At 38.8% G+C, this 24,613-nt stretch overlaps 1 protein-coding gene across 7 annotated transcripts in view; it reads left to right on the top strand.

The window, feature by feature from the left end:
* MYO16 (myosin XVI) overlaps positions 1-24,613 on the top strand; it is a 407,211-nt gene that overhangs the window by 130,890 nt on the left and 251,708 nt on the right. For 6 of the 7 annotated variants that reach the window (XM_068927513.1, XM_068927524.1, XM_068927518.1 and 3 more), the window contains one exon: positions 3,838-3,981. In XM_068927513.1, coding sequence (XP_068783614.1) covers positions 3,838-3,981 — 144 coding nt within the window. Of the gene's footprint in view, positions 1-3,837; positions 3,982-24,613 lie in introns of those variants that run through there. The other variant, XM_068927539.1, reaches the window with a different exon arrangement.

Raw genomic sequence — 24,613 nt, 5'->3', positions numbered from 1 at the left:
AAAATAAAGGCTTGGCAATAATTTTTTCTTCACTGTCCTCCACAAAGATTATGATTGCATCTAGCTAGGCGTGTCAAGTAAGTGGTGGTTTTCAAATTGCTTATGAAAGGATGGATCATGTCATAGGAGTGATTACTAACAACGTAGACTGAAATGTTTTATGTATTAATTATCTGCACAGTAAGTAAGAACAAAGGAAATATTGCTTCATTCTACAGATAGAATAATATGGTTCAAAGATTCACGTATCCTATATGAAAAACACAGTGATGTGACATCTTTCTTTTGTTTTTATGTGTATTTTCTTACACTGTTTTCCTACACATTATGTGTATTTAGTTTATCATTATTTGAACATCAATTTACATTAAATAGCTGGGAGATAAAAGGAAAACAGTTTCTTTATATTCAGTGACTGAAACAGAAGCAATGTGTAAGGGCTTGTGTTGTGAGATTGATAGCCAGCCTGAGAGAAAACACTGCAGAAGTAAAATTTTGGCTTTGCTGAAGACAATGGCAAAACTTATCATAAATTCCAAAGCCTTATGATCTTGTATTTTGCTCCGTAATGCTTCAGTTAGAGACTTACTGTCTGTTCGGTCTGAAACTCTCTTAAGATACTTGGATCCAAGCTTTTTGCATAATACTGCTGCTAAAATGAATGTGCCTTTACAAATGCAAGGACATAACTGATTTATTCAAAAGTCTTCTAGCAGAGTGTTTCATTTCAGTTCAGTTTTTCATAGTAGGTACACAAAAGAGAGCAGGTTTGTTGACCAAAAAAGGATCCTGTAACACTGGGCTCCAGCACGCCTGCAACCATGCTCTTACAACATATAGCCGTTCCCTTGTGTAATGAGTCTCTACTCTCTATCTTCCATGGCAGTGCTACTTACCAAGGACTTTGGGAAATACAGGCCTACGTAAGGGGTGGAGGGGGTGCAATAATGAGGTAGAACTGAGCAAAATTAGATTTTCTTGTCTGTTCTCAAACTCTTTATCTTTTGCGAAGGTGGTGAACCCCACCCGCTCTCTAAAAAATGCAGCCCATATGAGGTGTTATGTTTGAGACTCCCAAAACGGAAACATTCCAAATCTTATCCTGGGCTGGAAGTCCTAGGAGGCAAGATGGGTCCTCAGTGTGGCTGATGTGCCATCTGGCCCACGGACATTTTAAAATAGAAGAGGGAAAAAAAAAAGATCAATCTTTAGAGATTTTAGCTTGCTTTGGCTAGTTCAAATGATATGCACTTTTTAAGTGCAGATTTTAGTGAACAGTATCTTTTCAGTTTTCCTGTTCTTCTGCTTCACGCCTCATTACGCTAGCACATTCAGTATCTCTCCATTGGGACCTGCTACTTCACAGTCACACATACACTTCAAAAGGAGGGAAAACTCCCTGCAGTAACAAAAGTGCTACGCAAAACAGTGTGTGACCTACTGCCTCAGTTTAGTCAGTGTTAGTTGTACGCACTCCTCATTCATTTACAGCAAAATGCTTGTCCTGTGAGAGACAAGCAAAATGCTAACTGATTTCAGTGAAACCTGGATTTAACCCCCATGTAGGAGCAGTGCAAGTAGAAGAGGATTGTCATGTTACAGGAAAACAGATAAGTCAAGTTTCTTGGCTCACTTGGATCCATTATATATATTAGTTTTACCACTGTAATTCTATGCAAGCTACTTCTTGAAGGAGTCTGATCAGTGTTTGTTCTTTCTGGCTATTGGGTAAATCTCTTTGCTCCAGAATGAATGGAGAATATATTTATCTTCACATTTTGTTCAACTGAAAAATCTGATTCCTGGTATATTTTTTTCTTCTACCACTTCCATACTCTTCCCAAATGTAATGTGTTTCTACAAAAAATGAATGTGACAGTCCTTAATAAGGACTCTGTTGCTATCTCTGTAGATAGTAGTCCAATATGCTTGAATCTCGGGTAGGCCATGGGAGCTTCAAAGGTGCTCACTGAACTCTCATTAAAATCCATGAGAGGAAAAACGGTAAAATCCAGTACTCATCTAGGTTGCTTATTCAGTAGGAGGCACAGTAATGTCACACCGGCTCACCCAGGCAATCAACCCACCCTCCTATCAAAGTGAATGAGTGGTAATTTTTGCCTGGTGCTTTGACTGAGATTGCTGAATTGCTTCACAAAGGCCATTAAACAAGAATCAAGGAGCAGCAGCAGCTATGTTGCTACTGCGAATCTAGGCTGTTTTCAAACTGGTGGCTGATTACAAAAGGCTTTTTATCTATTATTAATACACAAAATTACACTGTGACATAAGTGATTTGTTTTGTATGGATGCTCTCTGGAAAGGTTTTATTTTTTTTAAACTAATTTGTTGTGGTTATGTTGCTTAACAATACTTTGAAAATGTGACGGGTATAAGCTTGTGTTGACCTATATTAGAAAATGTCTTATCTCTGATTTGTTAAAATTTGAACATTGAATAACTCAGTGTGTGTTGTACAATGGCACAAGCAAAAACTTCTATTTGTTTCTAGTGGTATCAGATAAGTTATAAACTAGAGGAAATGCATTACATCAGAACTTAATTTCTATTCTATAATTTAATGGCCAATATGTTTGAACTTATTTAAGGCAGGGCTGCTCATAGCCTGCTAGAGTTTAGTTTTCATCTTCCAAGGTGTCTATATTACATCTGTGACTGTGAGCCCAGTAGCACATGCAGTTGTGTGTTCAGCTGAGTAACTCAGCTATGTTTTGACTTCCCAGTGGAACGAGATCCAGTTAGACACTTTTCCTGTTTCCTCTCTTTCTCCAATGTTCTGGCTTCCATGCCAAATTAATGCAGATGAGCAAACTGGATGGAAGCCGTGGTAAGTTTCCACGTGTGATATAGAGGTTATAGCACAATTATGTGACCCTAATTTGCAAATTGTCTTCAGATTTCGTTATATTTATGCTCTCATTCTATATGTGTGCTTTCTGGGACAGGAAAATATTATCGTGCTTTTATATATTGGACAAGACATACAGGCTAAGGATGATATTCAAAGCATCTAAGTGAGCAGTATAGAAATTTAAGTTTCCTGTAGCCTCTCTTCAGTGGGGAAAGAGAGAGAGGGTCTTTATAGAAAGAGCTACTGAGGCCAGACTTAGGCTTAACTTAGTGCTCTGTTTGTTCTTGAAATTATCATCTGTGAGCACATACGTAGAATGTCAGAGGTATGACAGAGTAGTTTGAAACTATGGCAAAGCCAGTTCCTTCTTCTCTGGCGAAAAATAGTGACCTCAGTCATCAACATGAGGAAAAGTATACACACACGCGCGCGCACGCACACACACACGCGCGCGCGCACGCACACACACACTAGTGTACAGAGTATTTATCCATCAGAGACCTGAATGGGAATCAGTATAGTATCAGTATAGAAAGGCATGTATTATTGCTGCAAACTGCATAAGAGGAAGGAGTTCCTACATGTGTGGACGTGTGTGTATGTGGGTATGCATATACGTAGACCCTTCTACTCACAGTGTGTTCGTTCAGTCCCAATGCGCTGATTTGGAGTGACAGCATTGAACTGAAATAAAATCTCGTCTTCACTGTAGGTTTCGGCAGATTTCACCTAGTGCTATTTCACAGGGAATAAGGGACTCTGTGAATCTTGCATATGGATCCTGTAGTCCCCACAAAGCTATTTCTATGGTTTCATCAGCTGCTGTCCCTTACAAACACAGCCGTTTAAACTGCAGTGCGCGATCTGCTCAATTTAAATGGTAAATGGAGCAAAAACAAAGGTTGAAAAAAACGTACGTAATTCAGTTGTCTCTAGAGTCTCTAATCTCATTTTCTTTCTTCTAGTGTGCCCGCTATGATAATGCATTTGCTGCAGAAATTCTAATTGACAGAGGAGTAAATGTAAATCATCAGGACGAGGATTTTTGGACCTCAATGCACGTAGCCTGTGCATGTGATAATCCTGATATTGTCCTGCTACTGCTACTAGTAAGTAAAGCAATCCAATGCATTGTGTGCTTGAAAAGGAAACAGAATTTAACACTATAATGTCTGAAACTGCTGTGTGAATGCAATATATAGCTAATCATATAGGTGAAAGTATATATTATATTTCCTTGTTTTCTTGACATTTTAGGGGGCTCAGGATTTTTTAGAAGGCATATAGCAGGGCGTTTTGAGGTCTCTAAAGTGAATACAGTATAAATGTCACATCAAGTCTCCCCTATCTCTTCCCTGTAGTCAGGAGCTTATGTCTCTGATAAGCACTCAGTCCCACATGGGATATTCAGATAATTTCCTTTCTCTTCTCCTTGTCACTTTCTGTTAAGGGTTGAGCTGGCAGACAATCTTATCAAAACCTACTTCTTAAAAGCAAGTATACACTCAATTACACTCAGTATTCATAAAGAAGACCACTTGTGAACGTGATCAAAATAAGGCCAGTTTAAATTTTCTAAACAACTTTGAATATTTGAAGCAGAGAATACCCAATATAGTAAGAGTTAGGGCCTTCAGCCTTTGTAGAACACAGTTTTTTCTTGTGCTTCCATGCCTAGGAACCTAACCTTTAGTTTTACTTCAGGATTTTAATGCAGCTGATTGTCCCATTTTATTTTATATTGCTCTTTAAAGCAGTATGGAAAAAACAGTTCACAGTCTGACTTTCAGTTTTCTAATCTATTTATATAATTTTAAAATGTCTGTATGATTTTAATAAGTCATTGCAAGTAGATCACCATTTATTGATGTACTCATAATGATATTCCCATGTTTTGCAGGTAAGAATGAAGGGAGAAACATTTTTTCAAAATGGTATATTTAATAATGGCTTTCATGGAATCACAGAATGGTTGAGGTTGGATGAGACCACTAGAGATGGTCTAGTCCAATCCACCTGCTCAAAGCAGGGTGAACTACAGCAGGTGGCTCAGGATATGTCCAGTCAGGTTTTGAGTATCACCAGGCATATCACAACTTCTCTGGGCAATCTGTTCCAGTGTTTGACCTCCTTCTCAGAAAAAAAAAAAAAAGTTTTTTCTTATTTTTAAACAGAATTTCCTATATTTCAATTTTCTTGTCCTTTCACTGAGCACCAATGAGAAGAGTCTGGCTCTGCCTCTTTTATTCTATCAACAGGTATTTATACACATCTATGAGATCCCCTGAAGCCTTGTCTTCTCCAAGCTGAACGGTCCCAGCTCCTTGTCTCTCCTAGTATGAGAGATGCTCCAGTCCTTTAATCCTCTTTGTGGACCTTTGCTGGACTCACATCAGTAGGTCCATGTCTCTCTTACATTGGGGAACCCAGAACTGGATCCAGCCCTCCAGATGTGGCTTCACCAGTGCTCAGTAGAAGGGGAGGATTGCCTCCCTTGACCTGCTGGCAATGATCTTCCTAATGCAGCTTAGGAGGCTATTGGCCTTCTCTGGCATGAAGGCGTGTTGTTGGTTCACGGTCAACCTGTTGTCCACCAGGATGCCCAGCACCCTTTCTGCAAAGCTGCTTTCCAGCCTGTCAGCTCCCAGCCTGCACTCATGCATGGGATTATTCCTCCCTACGTGCAGGTCTTGGCATTTCCCTTTATTGGATTTCATGAGGTTCCCGTTGGCCCGTTTCTCCAGCGTTGTCGAGGCCCCTCCAAATGGCAGTACTGCCATCTAGGATATCAACCACTACTCCCACTTTTCTATCATTTGCAAACTTGTGGAGGGTGCGCTCAGTCCAATCATTCAGGTCATTAATGAAAATCATTAACTCTGGCCCTAGTAGTATCAACCCCTGGGGTACCCCACTAGTGACTGCCTCCAGCTGGTCTTTGTGCTGCTGTTCACAACCCTTTGAGCCCAGCAGTTTAGTCAGTTTTCGGTCCACCTTACTGTCCATTTTGTAGTCTGTACTTCGTGAGCTTGTCTGTGAGGATAGTGTGGGAGATGGTGTCAAAAGCCTTGCTAAAAGTCGAGATGAGCGATATCTGAACTTCTTGCCTCATTGACTGAGTTAGTCATCTTATTGTAGAAGGCTATCAGGTTGGTTAAGTATGATTTAAATCCATGCTGACTACTCCTAGTCACCTTCTTATCCTTCCTATATTTGGAAGTGGTTTCCAGGATTATTTGCTGCATCACCTTCCCAGGGTTTGAGGAGGGGCTGACTGGACTGTAGTTCCCCACATCCTCCTCCTTGACCTTCTTGATGATAGGAGAGACATTCATTTTTTTTCCAGTCCTCAGAAACCCCTCTAATCGCCATGACCTTTCAAAGATGATCAAATTTGGTCTCACAATGACATCAGCCGGTTCTGTCAGCACTCCTGTGTGCATCCCATCAAGTCCCATGGACTTGTGTATGATCAGTTTGTTTAAATGTACCTAAACTGAATTTTCTTCTCTTAAGGCAAGTCTTCCTGCTCCAGGCCTTCCAGCAGGTCTCAGAGACCTGGGATTCTTGAAGGTTTTACAAGTAAAGACCAAGGTGAAGAAGGCATTGAGTACTGACCTCAGTCTTTTCCATGTCCTTTGTCACCAGGGCCCCTGCCCCATTCAGCAGTGGCCCCACATTTCCCCTACCTACTTTTGTTGCTGATATACCTGTAAGAGCCCTTCTTATTGACTGTCACAACCCTTGCCAGATTCAACTCCTGGTGCGCTTTGGTATTCCTAACCTCATCCCTGCATGCTTGGACAGTGTCTCTGTTATTCCTAGGTCAGCTGTCCCTGCTTTTACCTTGTTTACGCTTTCTTTCTATGATTGAGTTTAGCCAGGAGCTCCTTGTTCATCCATGCAGGCCTTCTGCCACCTTTGCTTGATTTCCTGCTTATTGGGATGGACCATTCTTGAGCTTAGAGGATGTGATCCTGAAAAATCAACTGAATGTTTTGGACCCCTCTTCTATCCAGGACCATCTCCCATGGAATTCTTCCAAGCAGATCCTTCAAGAGGCCAAAATTGGTCTCCTGAAACGCAGGGCTGTGATCCTGCTTGTTGCCTTGTTCCTGCCTCTCATGATTTTGAACTCTACTCTTGTGCTCACTGCAGCCAAGGCTGCCTCCGGCCTTCACATCTCCATCCAGTCCTTCCTTGTTTGTAAGAATGAGATCCAGCCAAGCTCCTTCCCTCATTGATTCCTCCATCAGCTGTGTCAGGAAGTTGCTGTCAATGCACTTCCAAAGGACTGCATTGCTTATGGATAACTTCTAGGCATCTGACCACCTATGCTAATTTAGAAGCTTAACTGTAATTTAACTGTCCTAACTGTCTTTTTTATAGTACACAAGAAAATTAAATTCCTAAAATTGAAACAGTATTTTGAGTGGGAAGCTGTCTAGCTAGACAGTAGGAAATACTAAATAAAAGGGTAAGCATAAGCTTTGTCCTTCATAATAGCTGTCTAACATCATATTGTAAGGAAACGTGTCTCTGCTTGAGGGTTATATAAGGGAATACTCTTCTGGAACTATATACCTACACTAGGTCAGTGATGGGAAGGGGAGCTTTTCCCACTGTCATACCGGTTAGAGACCTCTTGGGCTTCTGAGAACTTGAGTCCAAATCTATTCTCCTCTAGAGAAGAGTCAAATCCATATCTTTCTTCTCCTAGGAGAGTATTTTACTATGCTGTTGGGTAGACTTCATAATATTGTTCCTTTCTTAGGAACACTCTGATGCTTAATTGCTAATGTTAAAGTATAATCAGCATGCAAACTAGCATCCACTGAGATTAGTGTGACAGTTTACATCTTAGAGCTATTGTTTCAGGCTTTCTTGGTTACATGTGAGCTGCTGCTAAAATGTACAGATGTTCTCCCTTCTAGCAAATATGCCTCATTTTATTCAGTTCAGAATTAGTAATACCTTCCTTCCCTTCATCTCGGTTCTGAATTCCTAAGTTTTGCACTTTATTTGAAGACAGAACAGGTTAAGTGTTGAAGGTTTTCCTATGAGAGTACTCTTGTTCCATCACAGCAAATCGGAAAGAATTTCTCTATGGAGGGATTCCTCCAAAAAAAAAAAAAAAAAGACCCATTGCATTTAGAATCTCATAAGTCAAAGTCACCGTGTGGAATTATACTTGAAAATTATACCTCATGGAATATATAAGTATAATATACTCAAATTATAATGGCACTATTAGAAAATAGTTTTATGTATTCTTCAGTAATTGAGAGGATGATCATCTGACTTACTTCAGCATAGTGAATTATAGCAATATGAGTTTGAGTTAATGACTATGCTAATTATAATGTAATGCCATGTATCTGAAAGAAGTTCTCTGGCTACTATATGACTTTCTGTAAATGGCATGAGCTTCACAAAAACCTTAATATGGAACCTGGAATTACTCTGTCTTCTGGTTGCTTCTTTCAATCTGTAGCTGTTGTTTTAACATTGATCTGTACCAAATCTTCCGAGGTCATCTTTATGCTTTTGCTGGCCTCTGGCTGCACCTGCTCTGGAAAATTAAGTAGTATCCAGGAGCATTTTTGGGTGCTGGACTATCTATGATCATTAGTTGTAGTAAACTGTTAGAATATTCTCTGGCATGAGTTTGGCATGTGCTACCTACCTCTCTTCCAGACAGTTTTCCAGCAGGGTTCTGAGGTTAGAAAGTTCCAGGGACCAGTTTGCATCCAGTTGTCATGTTATCATTTACTGGAATAAATGAGGTTAGTTCCATACCAGCTGTCTTCAATGCCTAGAACGTTCCCAAGCACATTTAATTTAGTAGCATAGATTTAGCCTCTCTAATGCTGTATGTCTGTATGGAATGTCGACTTTCTCAGCTGGCCGGTTACAACTGTAATTAGGCCCAGTAAATGTGAAATGTGTTATGTATAGCTCTCATTTTCTGTTTTTTAGTGTGTAAATAAGTAATACTACTTTAAACTGCATCTGTCATATATGTTTAGTAGGAGTATCCCATTCTGAACATTGCAACTACTTTTGGCAAATCAAGAATAAAATTTCTGTAAGGTGATATTTGATCTTTTGAATTGTCTTGGTCTGTGCTACATATATACTTTTGAAGCCTGTGCATCCTTTTGATTCTGTGTCTGTTCCTAAACCACTAAAGTGGATAAAACTGAGAAGCTCGTCTGTAACAACTGTTGTATTACTCTGTCAGGAATTTTCAAAAATTTTGAATGCTATACTGCTATTGATGTTAATAGAAGCAGTTAGGGTCATACTGGGCCTGGGTTTGCAAGATGCTTAGTCCAGTAAAAACCCATTAAGTATTTTTATCCAAGGCTATATCCAGAATTGTTTTTCATATCCCATTGTTTTGAGAGTTGTTTGGTTTGTTCCTTGTTTATTACAAACTCTCCTTTTCTGAAAGTTCTGAGTGTCTTCTGATACCTTGGGCTAAACAGGTCATCTTAAATATTAAAGTTTTCACTGAGCAGTGGTATATCCATATGGTTTTTTACAATAAGTGTTTGAATTGTCTGTATTATTTGTAATAACTTCTGGCAAATTTCCCCAAGTTCTAGGTGGTCAGCACTTCTTAAGGTAGTGTAGTCCTTGACTACATAAATAATAATTTTATGCCTTCTCTTCAGGGGAGAGAATAATAAATAGAATATTGTGGCAAAGAAAGAGAAATATTCTTAGGTAAGCAATAGTTTTTGAACCGTGATATTAATGCTGTCTCTAATAGCGTTTTCACTAAGTGAAAATGGAAATTGAGGTTGGAGGGAAGTATTTTTCACAACCCTGAACTGTCTTTGTGTGAGCATTTGATATTAGAATTACTTTGCCTTGAGGTTGAAGTGTTTCATGGGCCATGTCTAATGTGTAGTATGAGCCTGGATAATGTTAATGTGAGCTACAGGCAGCTTCTATTATGCCACAAATTTTAGTTGGAAGAGTAAATAACACTTCATATGCCCTCAAGAATTACTTTTAGATTTATATTTCTTCTGAAATGACTTTATAACCTAGACAATGCCATATTACCTGTTTTAAAGATGTAAAATAAAAGAGAACAGCAAGGTCCTGAAATTGAAACCTGTGCAAATGCTGATTCTTGAAAAAATGCCATAGAAGCTAGTGGAAGTTTTCCTTAGTGAGGACTTCAAAATGTTTTCTGCAAGGAAAATAGAATGAAAAGAGTATAGGTTATACGTAAATCCCAGAAGACTATGAAGGCTTAATTAAGAATGCCCAGTTTCTGATGGTATCCCACTTTTGGTGGTCTTCCTGTTCCTCTCGCTCAAACAAGATAGTGATTTATCGTTCTTCAGTTGAGCTGTGGTAGTAATTCACTATTTCTGTCCTCTGGTAGACAGCCAAGACAGAGTAAAGCTTATTAGCTGAAATGTCTTTCACTGAGAGCTAGGAGGAACTGTAGCTGTTTATAGTATAATAATGTGCTATCATATCCGTATTGGATGGTTACTGTGATTGCAGGATTCTTAGAATCAATGCAGGATGAAGTGCTTGAACCATTTTCTTTTCCATCCCAGCCTTTTGCCCAAGGTGCAGTAGCATTCCAGGGAAGGTGTTTGTATCTTCTGCGTTTTGTAGATGTCAGCAAGGGAGAGCATTGGGTACTACAGCCAGGAAATATATCCCACGTCTGCTAAACAGGCAACCACTGAAGAACTTGCCCCGGGCAGCTGCTAACACATGAGGGAATGTAGAGATCAAAGGTAATCCTTAGAGGTCTGGTTGCCATACATGCAAATAGGGTGGAAAAGGTCAGATTCATAAATTGTTGCCTGGCAGCATCAGGGTTGGAGGTTTTCCCCCTTGGGATAGGGGACTGTTTCTGTAGATGTTGTGTGCAGGAAGCTTCTGTAGCAAGTTGAGGAGAGTGCTAAAGCTCCTTTCATTTAAGAGCAAAGATGCATAAACTTATGCAAATGAAACGTGCAAGAGGGCATGAAAGCAACCAGCTGTTATTAGAAGTGTCTGCTCTGTCTTATCTTGCTGCCTTTTGACCTGGACGCTCAGAGCTGGACACGCTGACAGCAGTTCTGTCCTGTTAGGTTGCATGCCTTTTCCATTGTCCTTGAACACATTGCAACGTGGCATTTTTTCATGAGTTTTCTTCACTGTTTTTAATATGGAATTGAAACACCAAATTCTAAGATTTGTAATTTAGTATCTGAAGTTGTTTATCCTATAGAAAATGTTGACTGACTTATAGAGTGTCTCCCAGACACTGATACTTGGAAATGCTTTGCCCATGCTTTGCTAGCTGAAGGAAAGCGTTCGGTCCATTCAGTGCCACTTTAAGTTGCTGTATCTTTACATTTGTACTCTTGGCTTACAGCATAATTGTTCCTCCACAGTGTGCATTTCTAGCTTCAGACATTTTTCTCTTTGACACGTAAGAGGAGCTAACCTTCACTTTACTTGTGTATTATTCAAATTATCTATATGAATCGAATCTAATCAAATTCATCTGATACGATAGCATTAATATAATTGGCATTTAGTGAATTAACTTTTGCCACTCAAACAGTAGGAGTTGTAAATATATATCACTTCGTAGAACCTCTCTTTCTGTTTTGCTGTTCATTTTTCTTCAGTTTGACAGGATTGTTTGCTGTCATGAGTTCTTTACTATAAGAATCAGCACTGGATCATTAAAAAAGGCAAAGAAGGTCAAGCTGTCCAGCTGTCCTCCTCGTCTATATCCACTCCACCCCCAAAGCATTTACAAATTAAATGGAAAAAATATAACTGATAAAATTCTGATTCGTGTCTGTTCAATTCCATGATATATTTAGTTGGATCCTGGCCCGCTATATTCTCTCTATTTTTGAAACATAGTGTTTAGGTACTTATTAAAAGTCCACAGTCATATTAAGCTCCATATTTAGTTCCTTTTTCTCAAGATAACTGTGTTATGACTATACATAACTACTACTGTATTATGAACTATAAGTATCTTTATGGCCTGCTGTTACTCCTTAATTTCACAGTATGTCACAGATAATTCATCATTGGACTGTATTGTTGAAAACACACATAATAGATGGTTATAAGTTTTCATTATTAATACAGTGGGTTTTGGGTTGCGGAGGGGATTTCCTCACCCTCCAAATAGTCATGGAATTTCTTGAGTTGACTGAACTAAAGTTAAGATCAGCAGAAAAAATAAAGCAAGTGAGAATGCATGCTTACAGTGTAACGCACTTTATTTTGCCATCATCAGGAGGCACGTTTTAATGGGCAACATGAATAACACGTTTTTCTCTCTCCATAGTGCAGGTCTTGTCAAATGAAACTAGGAAAACTGAAATGTGTTCTAGTGTTTGTACAGCACATTGCACAGTGGAGATTTATCCTTTCATTGACCCCAAGTCATTACTGTAATAAACAGGACAGTTGATCAACTAGAATGACAGAGAGCAGTACCACATCCTCAGAAATTTTGTATATAGGTAAAGGAAAATAGCTATGGGGAGTAGAAATACATTCTTTTTGATTTTTGCTTTTTTCTTTACTGACCTTACTAGAAAAATCAAACTTAATTACTGTCTGTCTAGTCAATTAAATGTTTTTCCTCATGTTGTTTTTGGAACCTACAATAGAGCAAAATTCAATTCTGGAGTAGAAGACTAAAACTACAATTGTTTTTAAAAAAATGAGGCTGTACTTTTTTTTTCTCCCTACCTTTTCCTTTTAAGAACTTAGGACGATGCTTAGCAGTGTTCAAAAAGGAGTTACGCTTGAATCATGAGTTGGATATCACAGTATCACAGAATGGTGGAGGTTGGCAGGGACCTCTGCAGATCATCTAGTCCAACCCTCCTGCTCAAGCAGGGTCCTCTAGAGCACATTGCACAGGATCCCATCCAGGCAGGTTTGGAATATCTCCAGCGAAGGAGACTCCACTACCTCTCTGGGCAACCTGTGCCAGTGCTCTGTCACCCTCACAGGAAAGAAGTGTTTCCTCATGTTCAGATGGAACTGCCTGTGGTTCAGTTTCTGCCCATTGCCTCTTGTCCTGTTGCTGTGCACCACGGAGAAGAGGCTGGCCTCATTCTCTTGACACCCTCCGTTCAGATACTTGTACGCATTGATGAGATCGCCTCTCAGTCTTCTCTTCTCCAGGCTGAACAGGCCCAGCTCTCACAGCCTTTCCTCATAGGAGAGATGCTCCAGTCCCCTACGCATCTTGGTAGCCCTCCGCTGGACTCTCTCCGGTAGTGCCATGTCTCTCTTTGCACTGGGGAGCCCAGAACTGGACACAGCACTCCAGGTGAGGCCTCCCCAGGGCTGAGGAAAAGGGGAAGATCACCTCTCTCGACCTGCTGGCAACACTCTTCCTCATGCACCCCAGGATCCCGTTGGGCTTCTTGGCCACAGGGGCACATTGCTGGCTCATGGTCAACTTGTTGCCCACCAGGACTCCCAGGTCCTTCTCGGCAGAGCTACTTTCCAGCAGGTCAGCCCCCAGCCTGTCCTGGTGCATGGGGCTATTCCTGCCTAGGTGCAGGACCCTGCACTTGCCTATGTTGAACTTCATGAGGATCCCCTCTGACCATCTCTCCAGCCTGTCCAGGTCCCTCGGAATGGCAGCACAGCCTTCTGGTGTGTCAGCCTCTCCTCCCAGTTTAGGATCATCAGCAAACTTGCTGAGGGTGCGCTCTATCCCTTCCTCCAGGTCATTGATGAATGTGTTGAACAAGACTGGACCGAGTATTGAACCCTGGGGGACACTGCTAGCTACAGGCCTACAAGAGTAGGTGAATTGTGTTAGCTAGAGTATTTGAACAGTGTAAGGCTATCCAACACTGAGTTTATCTGAGCATTTAGAAATGTTACTCATTGGTCAGGATGTCTTCCAAATATGCTGATCCCACTCTGCAAAATATTTTATGCCCTGGGAATAAACCATATGACTTATCACTAATACAGCATTCAAAAGTATGGGAAGAATACAGAGAATAGCAGGTACTTTCAATCATGTGATTGAAATGTGATTTACCCTTTGAAGAGAAATTAATAAGTTAATACTTCATATTTCCTAGTTGAGAAGATGATTTTTACAGAAATAATATCATCACAGTATATATCTTACACTATTTCATATAGAGAGACTTTTAAAAACGTTTAGTATGTTTAACCATCTTTAAGTGGTTATGCATTTTTTGAGTTAAGGTTTAGAAATGTTGGACTCAGTTAATTTAGTTACATTCATAAGTGTCCCCTTTTTGGACTGAAATTGAACATTCATACTGTATTCGTTCATTCATTTCATTCATACTGTATTTTTTTTTAGCTAAATTGATTAGCTGTATCAAGTAACTTCAGGGCCTACTTCTCTCACCAAGATCTAGACTGAAGTTGCAAAACTTTTTGCTAGACATAGAAGACTATGAATAAAGTAGCACAAAATATTACATAAACATTTTAGGCAAGAATGGTTGATACTGGTGAAACATGAAAAATGTAATCAGACTCTGTGCTATGGCTCCAGCTTGGGATTTGTTTTTGTTTTTTTTTTATTTTTTATTTTTTTTAGTATAAGACACATGGGTTTCTGTCCTCATTATTAGCTATTTCTGTTTCTGCTCTGTCCTGTTATGCTCAAAATGCAGGTCTGTGATGTATCCTTTCAAGTTCTTCTGTGTATTTTCTAGCTCATCCATGTTAATCTAGAAGCTTCTTTGTCCTCATTTTTATGGGCTCTCAAATTGCTGCCAAAGATATTCAGAAGGATTTTGGAGCAAAGGGCAGTGTTTCTTGGAAGCTGTAGTGATAGCAGTGGTCATCTGTGCCACCACAATAAAGAAAGGGAGCAGAGAAGAGCCTGGAGCTTACTAGGGAAGAGGTGGGATGGAGGATGGATTTCAGTCTCCATTTCATCACCATGAGCAAAGATACTAGAAGTGCAGTATTTAAGGCCCTGCAACAGTAGATGGTGGCTTTTTCTCCCTCAGCTTGTGCTTGAGATAGCTTTATGCGCCTATGTAGGAGGATCTGGTGAAGATGTGTATTAAACTTGTGTACGTGGATGGAGGTAGTTTGTATCGTACTCTGAACTGCTGCTAAGCAAAACATTTCATCTCTGGATGAGCAGTAGAGCTGTGTTGCATACTTGTGGCCTCCGAAGGAATATGAAAGTTGTCTTGGAAAGACAACAATTCCCCACACTTGCCTATGCTTTTCCTCATTTTAGTGTAATAAGAAAGACTTGACTTTGTAAATTGTAAATTGTCAGTTTTATTTCTTAATCTTATCACTCGTCAGAGTGAATTTTCAATGCATAGTCAGACATTGGTAAAATAAATATTTAACTTTTTATGGGAATACAGCTTTCTCTGTATTGAAACTTAATGATTCTACAAAAGGATCATTACATAGTGCTTAAAGGAAAGAATATAGAAGAAACTACAGAGGAAATGCCATTAAACAGAACATGATTATGCAGGTTCAGACTTGGCCATCTGAACAGTGTGATCTCTTGCAAAACATATAGTAAAGCAAATGCTGTGTAATTTCTCATGGCTTTACCCAGAAGCCTAGTGCTCTTAAGTGTGGTGCTGGGCTATTGAAGAAGGCAGGATATCATCTTATGGATTTCTTTCTAGGTGTATTTAAATATAATCTATGAAAGTGCTGTGAAGTGCCCTGACTTTGATTAGCTTGTTTGAGCTGATAGGATTCTATTTTTGTTTGAGGCTTTTGGAAATACTTTATAGAAAAGCCTTCCAACAACATTGCCACATTTTTGGCTGACAGGATAAAAACCGAGTATATTCAATTAGCCAAATTTGACTTTATTAATTACTTCACTTTTGCCCATTTTAGCCTCAGATTTTTGGATAGACTTATTTTATATTTTCTATAGGATGCCTGCTTTTGCTTTTAAGTTAGAAACCCTTTTTCAAGTAATTCTTCCAAAATCAGACACAGGAATAGATTTACTGGAAATGGCTAAAGGAAGAGATTAACTGGTGGGAGTAGGAATGAAGTCTTAAGGGGCTGTAACTATCTTTTCCCCTTTCCCATACACTTGATACGGGATGTATTTCAGGTCATGTAATCAGAGAACAATCACATAATTATTCTGCCCTTGTTCATTGCAGCTGCATCAGAGTGTTTTAGCAAACAGAAGTGAATGATCACAATGTTATTAGCTTTAGGATTTAATGAAAGATTTTTATCTTTTGTAGTTTCAGAAATAATTAAACCAGGATAAGCAATTGTTTCCTCAAAAGAAAGTAATTCTGCCCTTCCACTCATTCCTGCCCAATATTTCTTCTTCCTTTGTGTTACTATAAGAGAACAGTAAAGGCGAGAGAGTGAGTAGCACTGGGAGGCAGAGAGGGGATTATGGATACCAGTTTAAAGTATAAATGAAAGTACAGCCTGAAAGAAAAATGGCTGACTACTTTTGTATGATCTTTCTTCTCTTGTTGTAGAGACAGCTGGAAATATCTAGTAATTGTAAAAGGCTTTAAGTCTTCTATATAAAAAGCTATGGATACATATTTAAATATTTTGTTGAGCGTAGGAGGGATCATCCACAGAGTGTGTACTGCCTGCCTGGCTTACTGCCTTTAATCATTGCTAACAGAAGTAAACGCTGACTGAGCTAGGATAGAACGAATCTAGGTAAAGGCTATTAAAAAGTTGCTAAACACGAGATGACAACACTCAGGGAAAGCTGTAGAAATATTATTCTTTCCCCTTTAAGTCTGGGAAGAAGGGATGAAGCTAGGTAGTGATGCAGCACTAAAAGTGGTACAGGGAGAGACAAGAGAAGGCGCTTAACTAGTTACAGTGGCTTTGGAATGTGCTTTGTGTTTTGAGTGGCATCATGAGAGCTATTTAAGTGTGAAATATTGCTTGGTGCAGTGTATTCATCAGAGGGAATCCAAGGGTTAGACATGCCTTGAACACGAAGTTCACACGGAGATATGGAGAAATTGCAGAAGAGAAGAGAAAATGAGTTAAGGAAAGATTTGCATACAGCTGTCAACAAGAAAACACAACATAGTCCGGGAAGGGTGCTAGGCAAGAGAGATGCTTATGTCGGAATATGGTCATAAAGAAAGGAGGAAAGAAGTGACCAGCTACTGTGGAACAGGTAGGTATTAGGAACAAATTTTCTTAGAACTAAACCAAAGATGTGATGTCAAAAACAATGAAAGGATCTCAGCAGAAGAGAGAATAAGTAAGAGAGAGAGCCCAAGGACTGTAACCTAGTACAGAAATGAGGACAGTATGAGATCAGAATCTTCTGTAGACAGACGGAGTAACCAGTGCAATAGAGTATGCACTCAGCATGGGCAATGCAAGGTCATGTGCTGAGTGAATGTCATTTTGCATGAGAAGGAGTTGCAGGAAGTGAAACCTGTTTTCAGATATAAGATAGTGATTTTATGTATGAAGAGTCTGTAAACGCTAATTGGCTAGAAATCACCGAGATGCCAATAGTCAACAGTAGGGGAACTGAATTGTGAGACCTCACAAAGAAAAATGTTGCTTGATAGCAGATTGATAGCAATCCTACATGAACTGTAGGAATTTTGGCTACCAGTAACACTTTTCAACACTCCTTTCTGGTGATATAGGTTATAGGAGATTTACAAAAAAAGAGTGAACTTGAAAGATTTTTCATATTAAAGCAGGAAAGAAAAGGACATTTCTACATGAACAACAAATGAGATTTATTTGTCTTTAAATTACAAGAAAAAATTAGAGCTTGTTGTTGGCCTGGACTATGACTTTGAGGTTTAAGTAATCTTTAATACATTTCAAAGGCCATTTACCAGAGATGGAAATAAGATATCAGACTGAAGGGAGATACAGCTTAAAAGAAAAGAAGAACCCCCAGGTGTTAGCAGCAAGCTCCTGGATTCTGATTTTTGGAAAATTTGGGGGTGGGCTTAGGGGATGAGTTATGGCATAAACCAGTGCTAGTAACAAGATCTGTGTGATTTGGAGTCCTCTTTTAGAAGAATTTATAAGCCTGTCACCAGAGCATATCCAGAAAATAAAAATTCCTGGGGGTAAAAGAGATATAGACCTGAGACAGAACAGTATCTTGAGGAAAATACAATATTGCTCCTCATGTTGGAAAAATGACACCACTGTTTTTGGCTGGAACACATCAGGGCAGTTATGCCAAGCAGAGGACAGATGTGGAATTTTGAATTAGCTTCAGTGTAATACTCTTGATCCTCAGAGAAAGAGGATGAAGGAATGACAAGATAATAAAAGTCAACATCTGGCTTTTTGATGTTCAGCAAACATAGATGTGTGCTATGAAAAAGAAATCTGGGAATGTTCCACCGCAGGGAGACGTTTGTAGAAGGTGAGACTCAATCTTTTGTCAGGTGGCCTCTGCCTGAATCAGTGACATAGTTAACCTGTGAGTAGCTAGCTATTACAGAATAGCTAGAGAACAGGAGGAAAGTTGTCTGTTAAATTAGAGAGGTAAAAAAGCTGTCTGGTAGTTGAAAACTTGGTAACGTAAAGACAACTGGCTAGGTTTTAAGAGAGAAACTCTGGGAATGGGAGTTAGCACTGGGGCTTCTTTAGGACTGATCGAACCATGCTATTTTACGTGGCATTTTCTGCAGTAACCTTGGAAGAAAAAGTAGGAGTGTGATTATGAACTCTGCTGATGACACAAAGCTGAGATGCCTTGTCAGCTCAGATGAGGATTAGACTGTTGTACAGAAAGAATAGGATATCCTCGAAGACTTGAGCAATTCAAAGGAGGGTGGAATTTAGAAGTACCAAGTACAAGGTCGTGCTCTGAGATACCAGTAACAGGCACTTCTGTGATACAGTCGGGAATTATCAATTGGAAATAGCGAGGAAGGAGAAAGACCTGGGAGCTTTAGGCAGTTGTAAGATGATTATATGCTGCCAATATGCAGTACCAACAGGGAAAAGTGCTTCTTGGCTGAATGAAAATGTCTCCAGTAGAGAGTGGAAAAGAATTATTGTTCTTAGTGCAAGGCTCTGGGATGACTGGCTGTAGTTAACTATGTACAGCCATGGTCAAGAATGGTAAATTGTACACAGGAAAATGGCAGTGATAAGCAGGGTAAGAGAAATCCAATTGTATGAGAAGGTGCTTTTTTTTTTTTTTTTTTTTAACCTTAAAAAAAAAAAAGGCTCTGAGAGAGAGAGAGGGTTATATAGTAAATTTCTGTAAGTATATCAGGATAAAGGAGGAAGTAAGACCAGCTGTTGAAGCCTGTGGTTACTGTTGGCATGAAAACAAATGAGTATAAAATGGCCAGGAATAGACTTAAGATAGAAATTAAACTAATTTTTCTGAATGTTAGGAAGCTCAGGCTGGAAAACAACATTCCATGTAGGAATAATAGGGGACAAAAAAAACCTAATTGGTTTTAAGATGCAGCTTAAATTTATAAATGAGATTATATGTTATGTGTTTACCTGTATTACCAAGGTAATGTCTCAGGAGATCCATTTTAGTTTTACATTCCCATGTGGCAACTGTTCAGAGGACTACGTAGATATGATTTTCCTGGTTGAGGACTTAAAATAACAAACTGACATACAGAGGATATTTAAAAACACTACTCATCTGAATTACAGGAAATAAAGTTATGTGGATGATATTTGATGCTTGTTGGATTATGGATAAATTTCTGTGGCATGAAACCAGGCAGGAGAGCAGTTCATGGAAAAAGGTAATACAGAAAGAGAAGTTAGAAACTGCCAGGAAAGCACTAGCAAATAGTGTTTGAAAAGCAAATGCATAACAGACAAGTAGTAAGAAATCAAGGCAATTTTTTTTTGGATACAGGACACTTCTTCAAGAAAACGAACCCCAAAGCCACAAAAGAGCAGATACAGAGTCAGTGTAATAAGCTGAGAATGATATTTAGGTCTGTAGTTAATTCTTTGCCTCAGCAGTATTTATAAGAGAAACTGCAGGCTGGTGCATAAACCTGACTGTTGTCCCAACAAGAGGTATGAAGAAGCCGACATAAGAGAAGCATCCCAGTGAAACAACTTGGTTAGTCCGACAAATGATTAAAGTTGAGTATTGCAAGGAGAAAATAGAAGTTCTATAAGCCAATCCTTTGGTGAAGTTTTTTCAGAAATTATCAAACAGTTCCTGTCGATTTCTTTATTCCTACTGATTTCCTTTTTGTTTTGTTTTGTTTTTTTTTAAACAGGAACTATACAAATATAGGAAATATTTGAAAATGTGAGGTATGGAAGACCTAGAATAGTCAGTGTAATGTAAGTCTGTACTGTCTGGGACACCACTATCAGCCTAGCATCAAGGTCAGTCAGCTGTAAAACTACTTAAGAAAATAGATAAACTAGCTTGTGCTAAGTTCTGTGCTTCCAGGACTAGACAGCCCACTGGTACCTGACCTGGTTGCGGTTAATTTGGCTGTTCCTACAGTGTGCTGCTGTCTCTCTTGAAGTCTAGTGAGCTAAGGAGGAAAGAGATGGTTTTGGCAGCGTGGTGGGTTGAACAGCTTGTTTGATAGCTTGCCATTGGTGTTAGATCTAATGGAGCAGGACAGACACATATACTGTATATCCTCTTATGGGAGCGTTTACCTACCTAGATTTATGTCTTCTACTAGCAGAAGGTTGTGTCTGGCCTTTGCTATAGGCACTCCTGCAAAATATGAAATGTTCAACAACAGACAAGACTCCTTCAGTTCCTTTTTCTTCTACCTTCGTCAATAATTAGTCAAGTTATTCGCAACCATAATGAACCAAAAACATGTTTCTGGTCTTTGGGATCTCTCCCCATCACCATTTTCTTCTGACTGAGAAAAATGGCTAGCTCACAGAAAATGACTGAGTCTTGTAGCATCTGCAAGACTCCAGTAAAACAAAGCTGTGTCAAGGATGGTACATGTGATTTCAGAGTTCAGAGATTCTTGTGAAACCTGTCTTGTCAGCTGCTGTCCATCTCTGGAAAAAAAACAGAGAGAGGGATATTGTTTTGCAGTAGAGCTGTCCTGCAGTATTCAAAAAGACCTTCCCCCCTAAAAGGACCCACTTACGTGGCTTTTTGCGTTTTTTCGTTTGAGAAACATTAGAATGAAATAGCTCTATGGCATATTTTGAAATGCATAATTTAGAAGGGGTAGTGAACATGAAAAAAAAGAAAGCCATGAAATGAATCTTCATGAATTCTTGATTTCATAAGTGAACTAGTAGGGGAAAATGTGGCACAGATGCAATTTATTGAAAGTCCGGGCGCAGCCTATCTTGATATGCCACCCTAAAGACTGATGTATAAAGTCATTGTAAAGAAAACTGCTGCAGGGAAAACTGGCTTATGCATTGAAATCAGATGGTTTTGGTAAATTATAACAGTGCAGGGTTAGTGGAGGTGATAAATGAGGTGACGTGAGGGTCAGTTTGCAAGGCTCATGTTTGTATGTGTTGTTGAAGCCTCTTCAATTAGAATAGGAAAAAAAGGAGAAAAATACTGACATCCCAAATTTGAAATAACTGGTGTAGACTTTGTGAGGAAAAGTGGGTAATTCATTTCACTGAAAAACAATATGAGATAATGAGACTAGGATGCATAGTGAACCGTGAGAATTAAAGACTTAGACTTGAAAATAGTGGAGAATGAGGGGTAGTTTTATTTTCTTCTTTTTAGTAAAGAGCTTGAAGAAGATGTGGTTGCTGTTTGCGAGGAAGAAAGGCTAAAAGAATGTTGGAAAGTGTGTATAAAAAGTAACAAAAATTGCTTTCTGTAGGATTTGTGAAGAACAGCTGCATCTGCAACCATGTAAGAATCAAAGTTTATCAAATCATAGCTGTCTTCATTTCAGACTATGATTTACAGCAAAGTTTTTAAATGCTGTACGTAAGATCATGTTTTCCAAAATGTTTTAATTCAATAACTATTTCCCTTTTTTAACAAGTAATGCAAGATTAATGATACTCCGTTTGTTGGAAGAAGGATTTTCATGAAAATTATGAGAGCATTGGAGGTGGGAAAAGGTTTTGGGGCAATGAAGAAGACCAGAGGATCGTTAGGGAATAGTTACGGACAAATGTTGCTGGGCTGTGATAGGGACTAATCTTTCATGCCCATCACCTCATAATTTACCATTAAGATTACATTATGTGAGCACAATTGAATAAAAAAAAAAATCTTCCTGTTAAAACACGGAGGTAATCCTTGATGCATTATGTCTTTAGGTGTTTTTGTTTTATGTTTTTCTAAAATTCAGTCACTTTTTCAAAATACGCATAAAATGATTGACAGTACTTTATGCAAATAGACCTGTAATCTTATAGTTGATTAATAGGCAAGTTACAGCTGTGGGTTATGCTTATGTTGGTAGAGTGTACAGGTGTATGCCATCCTTTTCATGTTACAGATGAGAAATTTTGACATGGGATGTGTTTTTTCCAGCAGGGTTGTTTTAGGATGGTACGGTCCCATACAGAAAATTGTTGTTACTTTGTGTGGCTGGAAGTTTTTTATATGTGCTACACTATCATGCATTAACCAGGCATAGTGTGTAGTTATGCTCTAGGGTTCTGAGAAGCCAGTTCCCTTCTATATTAAGATGACTGGCATACCAAACTTTCTAAATACAGTTGGTATTTCACACAGTGACTTGCTCATAGAGTGTATAGATTTAATTACTAACCAGCAGGACAGTGTCACCCCAGGTGCTGATTAAGCTGTTACACAGTCTCTTCTCTGTACACTTGGAATATATTTATGTTATCAATCAACACAATGAGCCTATCTCATAACAAAAATGCAAATTACCTGTCTTTAATTAGTGTTTTTGTGCTCTTAGTTTCTTGCATAAAATGTTGCATTTATCTTTGCAGAAACTATGTACTATATGCAGCTGTCATTATCTATGTGCTGTTTAGTGTCTTGCCTTTTCTAACAGAGACACATAGTACACTTTTCTTTATTTTTACTGTACATATCTATGCATTAATATAGGCTTTGTTGTTTTCTCTGCATCAGTAAAATGATAGTATCCAATGTCATGCCTTAAGTGGTTCTATTTATTTCCGTGTGCTATTTGAAGCATATATAATTTACGTATATATATTTGTGAATGTCTGTATGTAATCTCAACATAGACTGAAGTATGAAAATCAGAACCTTCAGTATCAGTATCTTGAAACTGCGTTAACTACAGTCATGGATATGACAACATGCATTGAAAGGAAGAAGAGGCTAACTTCTCACACACAGGGAGAAAGGAGAAGACCATCTTGTTAAATAGGATCTAAAGTTTTGATTCCAGTCAGCTTTTCTACCATTTGCATCATTTAATTGAGCCTGGAAGCATACATATGTACATGGAAGCTAATAGGAAATATATTAGTAAAAGGAAATACGTGCCATTTTTTTATCGGAAAGTTTTATTTCATTCTAGCTTGGCTTATGCCCTATCCCTAGCTGTACTATAGTTGATTGTCAAAGGACATTTCTAACCCCTTTTTGCCCCCTTTTTTGCTGTGCAGTTTTGTACATGAATGACAGTTCTTACTAAACCCGGGAAGTGATCTGTGTATTTCCTAAAATATGAGATTGTAGTTACATAGGGTCAACCAAAGACTTCATTAATGATTATAAAGTAAGCCATCCCAGTCCTTACAGTAGCTATGGTATCTGACTCAAAAGACTTTTTGACAAGCTTACTCCCTGCTCTGTGAAAAACTTCCTTCTACTTGTTCTAAAACTAACAGGCAATAATTTCGTAAAGTGACCTTTTCTTCCAATATTATGAGACTGGAACTGATCACTTTTCAGTGTGCCTGTGCATTTCTAATGTTTAAAATTAATTTAGAATTGAAAAGAATGTTTGCTTCTATACTGTTATCAGAGGCATTCAGGGCTTGACTCATTTAATTTTTTCCTATAAGCCCTGCAACTGATGGGGAGTGTGCAAGTCCCATGTGCACAAGCAGATGGGGAAATTTTAGTCTTTAGTCATCAATGCTCTTTGAAGGTTCCCTTCTAATTCTCTTTTCTTGCCAAACAATTTGAGGATTGGCAATATCAAGTCATATACCCATCCTTCCGTTCTCTAGCCACCCTTTTTGTTGACCTTGTTCTGATCATTAGCATTTTTGCTGCAGTGTCTTAAAAATAGACAGAAAGCAAGAAACTTTTCTTTGTGATATAATATCACACAATTATGTTTTACTGTGCTTTTTTTATTCTACCCTTTCTTTAGTGTACCTCAACTTCCAGTATAGATACTAAATCATTGTGTGAAAACATATTCTGAGGTCTTTTCTGAATTTTTTTCTTGCTTGCAAAGAAAATGATTTGATTAAAGGAACTAAAAGTATATTTTAGCACATTTTTGTGATATTCAGACTGGTCCATCCAATTTTTATAATTATCCCAGTTTAACTGTCGTCTTCTGCTATGCTAAGCAGGAGCTCCTTCATGCTTATAGCACCCACTCAGATCCCTTAGCGTCTCATCTTTATTATCTCTTTTCTGAGAGGCCCTCACTAAAACTCTCCAGTAGGAATTTTGACCCAAGAGGTGCTCCCGTAAATAAATAACTAAATGAAGTAAATATTGGTTTCTTCCTGTCATACTTGGCCATGGAGATGAGAATGAGGGATAAAATTCTTCAGTAGCTGCTCTTTAACATCTTAACAGTTTTCTAAATGCAAGGCAGCCAAAAT

Source organism: Struthio camelus, chromosome 1 (genome assembly GCF_040807025.1).
Source record: "Struthio camelus isolate bStrCam1 chromosome 1, bStrCam1.hap1, whole genome shotgun sequence".
NCBI lineage: Eukaryota > Metazoa > Chordata > Aves > Struthioniformes > Struthionidae > Struthio > Struthio camelus.
This window is presented reverse-complemented; position numbering and strand designations above follow the sequence as displayed.